Here is a 9,353-nt window from a genome sequence, read left to right as displayed (position 1 = left end):
GCCATTTTGTGTGCATGCACATGTGTAACTATAGCTTCCTTGCATTTTTGTTGCTGCTTTGAATTTGGCTGTCAGTGACTTTCTCAAAGTTATTTTGTGAACCAGCAGCAGGACGTAAAATTAGAACTCAGAAATCCTGCTCTGCGACAATCTCTCTATAAGACATGTAAATATATTTACAATTAAAAACAATCTTTTAATGACGTTTTGTTGGAAATGAAGTAGCTGGCACCTATCTGAATTTGCAAAAAATCTCCTCTGATATTTTCCACATCTATTAAACAGTGTCATTGTCATGGGTTTATTAGTTCCTCCAGAGATTTTCCAACAGGTTATTTTCCCATCCCTCTGTTCTTCTGGCCCCTGTTATCTTTTATTCTGGGTTCTGTTGCCCTCAGGAGACCAAAATCCTACTCCCTTTACTCCTTGCATTTACTTCCTTCCGGAGAGACTTGTCTAAATGAAGCAACAGGAGGATGAAGGGCAGAGGTTTTTTTGCTGTTATTTTGAATACAATATTATAAATGTCTGCCTGGAGTTTTTATGTATTCATAGATGACTAAATTATATTTGCTTTGGATAATGCTAAACAATCCATAACAAATTAGTTTGCTCTCTAGTAAAACATCTACAGAAGACTATATCCAGAAAAGCCTTTAAATAAGATTTATATTTAAACAAAATGGGTAAGTCAACTTCTGCCCTCAGACCTCAGTTCGGGAAAGTACTTAAACAGTATTGAATAAGGTGCTTAAGTACGTTTTTAAGTTTTGGTAAGTGGAGCCATATCTGGAAGAACAGCATAGCCCAGGTTCCTGGATTTTGGTCCCTGCTGTGCTTATGGCTGTTACCTTTCCTCAGTTCACTGTATTGGTATCCACTCTTAAAATTTTATCAAGTCTGAATATTGGTTCACCAAAAAGAACTGAATTAACATCCTTTTGGGAGAAAATAATTTTTAAGTGATAATGTGCTCTTTGATTTTTTTTTTTTGTTTGGTTTGTTTTGGTTTGGTGGGGTTTTTTGTGCTAGTTGTTATACATCTTGAATTTGGACAAGTAGGCCATGTTTTGCTTTTTCTTTGGTCATCTAAAATGGTGATACAACTGGAACTCCAGTAATATGGATCTGAAGCTTAGCAAAAATTCAAATGCATATCATATTCAAAACCTCCTAGAAATATGGAACCTAAAGATGTCCAAGAAATGACGGGCTTTTTATTTAGAGGATGGAGAGGGAAACAACATGCCAAATATCTTCTCTCCATCAGTGTACTGTGTACTTGGATTTAAAATTAAGTAATACTAATGAACGGGAGACATTGCTCCTGTCTGAAAATAAGGGTTTCTTGAAGCAATGTCAGCTAAAAGCTTTGGCCTTAACCAATGTGTTTTGCTGGTATGTCATGCACAAGCCTCTTTTCCCCTAAGCACCAGTATGTCTTCTCTGCACCAGAGGGCCAGAACCGTTTAGAACCAAAACATGAGGAATGCCTTTAGGGAAAATTCCATTTTTTATTTTTTCACTCATCATTTATTTACAAATACACATTATAACTTTTATATACATTGCACATTTACATGGTAGAAAAGTACAAAACTATATATTTAAATGAATTTATATTTAACTCGCCATGTTTGAAAATATAAAATTGCATCAGAAAAAAAGTATTATGAAAAGCAAGAAACTTGAACTGATAAAGCTTTGATATAACTTTTAGTGACACACTGATTGGGAAAACAAAACTTTGAAAGCGGGACTGCAAGACCATCTTAAAGGAAACACCTGATAAAACATTTATGCATGTTACAAAAAAAAAATAAAACAATAAAATAAAACTTTATTCTCACTACAGTTAGCCCTGTAGCTATTAACAACCTTCATAATCTGATTTCTTTGGATCCGGAATTTGTATAGTACAGAATATATGCTCATCACATTGAGATCATTTCAGTACATGGTGTGATCAGAAGTAGGGAAAAGTGAAGTGGGAGAAGTTTCCTTAAAGATCGCCTCACTGCACCCTGGAAGTATACTTAAGTCTGTTACAATGCCTTTTGGTCAGTCAAGATTCCTTGTAAACAAAAACCCGAGGGATCTTTTATGTACAGAACTGGCAAGAAGAAAATCCAATAAATAAACATAACAGAAACTGACATGCAAGTTTGTTAAAGTGGAAAAGAGTTAACATCAGTGAAACAAAGAGATGAGATCATGTGGGTAAGCTCTAAGGAATGGACTTTTATAGTTTACAAGAAAAAAAGAAAAGCTTTACTTTACAAGCAAGAGACCTCACAATAAATAACACTGCTCTTCCCGTAACGAATAAATTTCTTCAAAAAACAAGGTGTACAGTCAACCAGACATTTTATGTATAAATTATAAAACATGACACAGTATAAATAAATGTCTACGAGACTCAACTATATGTATACTTTTTTTTTATCCCCAAAATAAATAAGCATACGCTTCGTTACAGTATGGACATTGATTTCATGCCCAATGGCTGTTCCAATAGTGATGGAGGTTTTACCACTCTAGAATGGAAGATATAGGAAAGCTGTAGTCCTGGTCTTCATCTTCCTCTTCATCCTCTGGGTCTTCATTAATGGCTAGATGGGGGAATACAGGGGAGCTGTTGTTTAAATAAGGACAACAACAGCGCAGAAGCAGCTCAGTGCATGTTTTCAAAGCCCTCTGAACAGCCATAATACAGCGTTGCATTTTATGCGACTTGTAGTGAGATGCTCTTTGGCATCTGCTGCTATGCAATAAGCGTTTTTATACATAATTATGAAGTCATAACTGCAGAAAGTTCTGAAGAATCAATGGCTCAGGTTTTATTGGCAGATTCCTGAAATCAAATAAAAAGCGCTCTTGTGTTCTAGGTTTAACTGCTTTGTGTCCTTCATTCAGAGTTAGTAGAGGCAACTGTGCTAAACCAGGTGCCCATGTGCTACCATGAGGCTTGTTCTTTTGGACCGAGTTAGAGTTTATCCAGGTGTTAATAAAGCAATCAGCAAAGCACATGAGAGCAGACAAAGTAGGAAAAGATCACTAGAATTACGCTCCTAGGGCAACCCCTTGCTGACAAAATGACTTATCCTCAGAACAGCCCCAAAACCCCAACTTGAAGGCCAACTGGTTTTTGGACATCTATTTCATTTTGTCAGTAACAAAAGTGTGTGCATGATAGACACATACTCATATAGCACTTGTACCATATCTCAAATCTCTAAATTAAGCTTTCTTATGCTTAAAGGTGTAAGTCTTCATTACCTAGGGATTGCCTTCAGAAGCTTTAAGCATCTGCAGAGTTAAAAATCTCACTTACAGTTGCAAGATCCGGAGTGCTTTACTTCTAGAAGCACACCCATGGAGCAGGCTGCCTCTTTCATGGCACACTCGCTTGGGTAGGTTGTGTTATCGCTGGCACAGACTGCCTCATCTGACTTGCTTTCAGGGCATAGCTCATCGCAGAGGGCGCACCGGCCTCTGCCAACCTTAAAATCCCACAAGCATTTCTTCCCAGCACTGCACTGAATGTCTTCACAGGATTTGGCTTCTAAAAATATACACAGGATATTAGAGGTAAGTGAATAGTCAAAGGAAAAAGAAAAGCAACAACAAACAACCCAAAACTCATTTTCCCCTGTGAACTATGAATAGACAAAGCTCAGATGCAGTAGATGTGATGATACTTGCTGATTTTGCTCAAGCAAGTAGTCCCTTGGACACCATTGCCTGTCTATATGTGGGGGAGGAAAGACAGCTGTGCCAGGAGAGCTTGGCCCTGGGAATACAGAATTACATTTGCTTATGCTACATGACCTTCCTGCTTCGTTTGATGTCAGTGGAAATTCAGCTCCCCAAATCAGCGATAAGTGCAGAATTTGCCAACAGATTCAGCATTTCTAAATCAATTATTTTTAAACTAACCCACACAGTGTAGTTGCCTGCAAGACTGGAAAAGGAATGCACCTCAACCTATGCCAACTAAAAGCAGCCTGAGACTCCCCAGAATTCCCCCAGCAGTTTTGGGGAGCAGAGGCTGGCCTGAGTGTGCTTCCTTGTAACACGCTTCGCTGTTACTCCTTTCTGGAAATCACAATACAGAATGTCAGGATGCGCAGAGATTATTTTCCTATCTTCACCCACCAACTGTCTCCAAGCTCTGCAATATTTCTAAAGAGGAAAAAGTGATCAGATGTTTCCAATTAAGTTAATGCGAGCTCTGCCAAGACCACTTGAAGACAATTGTTTCCAGGAATCTAGATCCACTGAATATCGAGACCTCGTTACACTGTAACCATGTCATCATCTATTTAATGGCGGGTACTTCTCCCTTGGATACCAATGTCAGCACCCACAGCAACAGCAAGAGAAGTGGGATCAGGCCCTCTCCTCCCTCATCCCTTTTGCAGTCTTTTCTGGGGCACAGCTTGCCCTAGCTCTCCCTTTCCTGGAAAGGAGCACTAACCCAGGCTGCTGGAAGTCTCTCCTCCTCCCCAGTACTAACAACATCCATCCAGTTACACACATAATGCTTGGAAACAGCTGATTGAGGAAGCTCCCCCCATCCCTACCCCTCCAAATGAGATACCTACTGATGCATTTTCCTTCGTAGGCTAATCCAATGGATCTGCCCAGTAGGCAGGTAGCTTTCCTCAGGTGGCAGGCACTGGCGTAAGTTATGCCGTCATTCCCGCAGAGATATTGTTCAGGGGAGGTGGGCTCTGGGCAAATTCGATTACATGTCACACAGTAGGCATTATTAGTTTGGTCAACCACACACGTGGAGCTGCCTGGGCATAAAACATCCCTGCAGGTCTCTGAAATAAAGACGGAAACACAGAGTGATTAATGGGAGATCCCGGAGCCCCAGTGAGGGGTGAATGGGTGACACAATGAAACAAGTGATCAGATAAAAGCCTTCAGCAGCTCCCCTCATTTAAGGGCCGCTGGAGGAAACCTTCCCATCTCAGGATAGCTGGTGGGACACAAGTGCTGCTAGACTGTGGGGAACTCTCAATCGAGCTACATCCCTGTCTGTTGAGTGTGGTTTAGTTACTCTCTCCCAGCATTTGGAACATTGCTCTGGTTCCTGCAGGGAAGTACATCCAACAGCTCCTCCTCCCTACAGTCAGACACACAACCTTTGGCATTTGAGGGAGATCGGATTAGAGTTGCAAACCTACTTTTGCATTTGCCCTGATACTGGACTTCAAGTTCGGGCTGTTCTTTACATCTGGCTTTGAGAAGGGCACATTCGTTCCTGTAGGTTTTCCCATCTAAGCCACACACGGGGCCCTTCCAAGTGATATTAGAGCAATCCGGAGCACAAACACACCGAGGTTTGTTCTTCTTGTTCATTTTACATTTCTTCCCCGGTCCACAGTCCACATTCTCGCACGTTTCTGATGGAAGGAAAGAGGCACCACTTTAGTACCAGGCGTGCAGAACAGACCTGGTGTCAAGACTGCTTAAAGAAAAAAAAGACACCGTGACCCTAGAGCACAGAGAGAAAAACACCTTTCCCCACTCCCTTCCGGGAAATGCTACTCGAGGGAAATTCCACCCCCCCACAGTGAGGGCAGGGGGGAGAGGGGGTCTCTCCCCTCCTCCCCGTGATGTGCATGGCGGCCGAGAAGAAATGGGGGTCCCCTCGCTGATCCCGGGCCCGGTGCCAGGCGCCCCTCAAACCCCCACAGAGGAAGGAACGGGGAGGACCGTGCTGCCCCCCTCACTCGCCCCATCTCTTTCCCTCTCCTCCCTCCCCCCCGAACCGCTCCTCCGAAAAGCGCAGCTCGCCAGCACCCCCCCTCCCTCACCTTTGCAGGGGATGCAGTTGGGGGCTCCCCCGTTAAAAATCATCCACTTAAAAAGCGTGTTGTCATTGACGTCCTCTTCCGTCCACGAAGTTGTCAGGCGGCCGGTCTTGCAGCACTCCTCCTTGCTGAGATCGGTTTTGTAGAGGACCTGGCAGCGGCCGTTCCGCGCCTGCCGGAGCCAGCAGTTCCCAGCTGCGGTGGTGGGGGGGTGGGTGGGATGGGGATGGGGGGGCACGGGGAGGGACGGGGACAGACACCCAGCCGGATCAGTGGCAGTTCACCAGTGACCCAGACACGACACGTGCGCCTCGCAGTGACTTTTACTAGACTGTTTACTTTTATTTGTCCCATTTCATAACCCGCAGCTACTCCAGCCCATTTGGGAGCGCTTTTTTTTTTTTTTTTTCCTAAAAAAAAGGCAAGCAAACAAACAAAAAAAACCCCCCAACCAACCAAAAGAAACCCCAAAAAAACAAAAAAAAAAAACCAAACCCCCAAACTACAGAAGAACAAACCGAGAAGAAACCTAGACAGAAAGAAAAGACCTGATCAAAACAGGACGAGGCAGTTTTCGGAGGGATTTATTCCATATGTAGAGCAGAAGGAGCACTGCCGGCACGTGACAGAGGCTTGCAAAGGATGTGCATTTAAAAGGGAATAAAAAGAAAATCGCGCTTGCAAATTCCTTCCTCCTCCCCCTGCCCTCTCCTCCTCGCCGCGGCTGCACGGCAGCATTGTTTTAGTGCTGCACAGAGTTTCAGTCCCAACCCATTTTGCAATCTGCACGAACTGGAAAAATTTGCTGTTAGCGAAGTCTTTCGAAATCTCTACATTTTGCTGCTTCTATTAACAAACGTCTTTGCTTCACTAAAATAAGTCAGCAGAGCGCCAAAAAAGTGAGCAAAGTACATAAAATACGAGGGCACATAGAGTAGGAGGTCCCTACAGAGTTTTAAAAATCGATAAAGGTGGAAAAGTTTTAGGTGCCATCTCTCCCGCAAGCTTTTCAGAAGAAAGTACACTGTCCTTAAATCGGATAGGGTGGGTTTTGTTGGTTTTTTTTTCCCTTTTTTTTCCCTTTTTTTTTTTTTTTTTTTTTACTAGTGTCCCTGTTATTTGTGGAGTCAAGCCAAGAACATTAGTTCAAGCAACTCCCCTTTTTTTTTTTTTTAGCTGGAGAGTTTTGGTTGGGATGAGTCTCTCGTGAATAACCAATGTGACTTCTCCAGCAACTCAATACCAATTGATTCTGGTGCTAATCCAGACATGGCTCGATCCTGCCTCCTTACTCCGATGGGAATGTACCGGAGCGAGGGGTCAGGATCGGCCAGCCGAGATGTCGCTGGGCGCGGGGGAAGATCCCATCCCGCCGCTAAAAATCATTGAACAAACAACCCTCTTAAAAAAAAAAAAAAAGTTTTGCCTCTTACAGTTGCCTTCATTACATTAATTTATGCTTTAGCTCGGTAGTGGGGGAGAAAAGGGGAAAAAAAAGGAAAAAATATAAAACAGGCAATGGTAAGACGTCTAGGATGTGGTTGGAACACAGTCAAGATAAGGGAAAAAAAGCCTAAAACTAAAAATCAATATTCCCTTGTGTCGAAAGAGGGCTCTTAAGAGTTGTCAATATCAGGTTCGGGTTTGTTTTGTTCGCACGGAAAAAAAAAGCAAAACACACAAACAACTTATTTAAGCATACTCTTCAGTGCAGGACTATTTACAACACTAATTTTATTCACACACACATTTAAAAAAAAAAAAAAAGGAGTGGGGGAGGAAATCCCAATATTAAAGGAATGTCCGGAAAATGACCACTTATTGGTTTCTAAAAATGTCAGCTGTAATCGTGGGGCTCCCCATCATCACCTCTCCTTCCGTCAGGCAGGCGAGATAAAAATCTGAGCTAAATTACCAACAAACTTTGAGCACTCATTAAGCAGCCGAGACTGGGAAAGTTCCCTCGCGATGCTGCTCCTCATTCATGCTGCATAATAACAATAAATACCACGAAACACCCTCATCTGTCCGCCGTGCCTCTGCAGAGCGGTGTGAAGATCCGACCCAAAAAGGAATCTAAATGACACCTCTGCACCTCGGTGCAAAGCAATCCCAACCCCACGCTTAACTTCTGTCCTGATGGACCTTGGAGAGAGACGTTTAACACCGCAAGCCAACTAAACCGTGCCGGAAAGACAGAAAACAATAGTAATAATAAAGAGACATATCTGCGAATAAACAATCCAGTCTTACCCTGCACTGTGTGATCTTCCATGAAGTGGCACAGAAACACCAGGAGTAAGAGCATGCCCGGGTGGCTCCTCTGATTTACCATCCTCAGTCTAGCAGGGAGTGAGTGAGAGAGACACAGGCACAGCGTGAGGGGGAGTAGGGAGAGGGAGCGAGCACCAGCCAGCCTGCTTATGATCGCTCTATTGAATGAACGTCAGGCTCTGAATGCAGTCTCTCTTTAAATCTATACGGGGGTCTTAGCTGTCTGCGGTGGGCGGTCTCCTAATGTGTGTGTGTGTGTGTCTGCTCGGGGGTGGGGAGATTTAAAAAGTTCAGTGTGAATCAGGTGACATTTTCCACCTTCTGGAAGCCCTCGCCAATGATCTGCTCTAGGTGCACGCACACGCGGGCGCGCACCCCCCTCCCACCTCCCTCCCCCCGCAACACCCCCCCCCCCGCGCCCCGGGCGCGCACCCGCGCAGCCCCACGCCCGCCCTGCGCGGCCGAGAGACCGGAGCCGCTGGCGCAGCAGCGGGAAGCAGCGCAAGCCTCGGACCCCGCGCCCGCGGAGCCGCCCGCGCCCGCGCAAGCGGGGAGGGGAGGAGAGCGGCGGGTCGCGCCCGCGCCGCGGGGGCAGGAGACAGACCCGCGGGGGCCGAGGACCCGCGGGGGTCGCGGCCGCCCGAGGGACGCCCCTCGTCGTCCCCCCGCGACGGTGCGGGCGGGGGTGCGGGGAGGGGGGGTGCGGGGGCCGCCGGGGCGCGGAGCGGAGCGGAGCGGCGCCTGCCCGCCCGCGGTGGGATCCGCGGCCGCGGGGTCCCCGCGCGAAGTGGCCGCTAAGAATAAATCCCACTCGCCGCACCTCCGACGGGCGGGAGGCGGCTGGCGGGTACCGCAGCTCGCTCTGCCCAAAAGAAAAAAAAAAAAACAAAAAAAACCCCGAAACCCCAGCCGGCCAACCCCAAACCTTAAAAAAAAAAAAAAAAAAGAAACTGAAAAGAAAAAAAAGAACTGAATAAAAGTTTAATACCTAGGGCTGTGCCCAAGTGACAGCCTTTTCACTGGGAGCCCGAGAGGACGAGACGGGAATGGGGGCGACGTAGGCGGTCTCCTTTCAGAATCAGAAAAGATTGCAACATCGATAATGAACTTCTAGGGCACTAGTTTATTAAGCACAGTCTGGCATTATTCTCCCCTTAGAAAAGTTGGCGGTCTCTCATTTATAACATTTTTTGGCACCGCTGAATGAAACTGAGTAGGCGATATTTCCTTTTATACAAAACGATTACTTAA

The 9,353-nt window shown here is 45.2% G+C and overlaps 1 protein-coding gene across 1 annotated transcript; it reads right to left on the bottom strand.

The window, feature by feature from the left end:
• Positions 1 to 1,494: 1,494 nt before the first annotated feature.
• Positions 1,495 to 9,133, bottom strand: FST (follistatin). The gene is made up of 7 exons (XM_086770545.1): positions 9,091 to 9,133; positions 8,082 to 8,170; positions 5,832 to 6,023; positions 5,199 to 5,417; positions 4,608 to 4,832; positions 3,335 to 3,565; positions 1,495 to 2,612 (listed from the first exon to the last, which is right to left on the bottom strand). Exons 2-7 carry the CDS (start codon positions 8,161 to 8,163, stop codon positions 2,530 to 2,532), a joined length of 1,032 nt encoding a protein of 343 aa, XP_086626671.1. The 5' UTR covers positions 8,164 to 8,170; positions 9,091 to 9,133; the 3' UTR covers positions 1,495 to 2,529.
• Positions 9,134 to 9,353: the final 220 nt, after the last annotated feature.

Source organism: Chlamydotis macqueenii, chromosome Z (genome assembly GCF_036417535.1).
Source record: "Chlamydotis macqueenii isolate bChlMac1 chromosome Z, bChlMac1.mat, whole genome shotgun sequence".
Classification (NCBI taxonomy): Eukaryota; Metazoa; Chordata; class Aves; order Otidiformes; family Otididae; genus Chlamydotis; species Chlamydotis macqueenii.
This window is presented reverse-complemented; position numbering and strand designations above follow the sequence as displayed.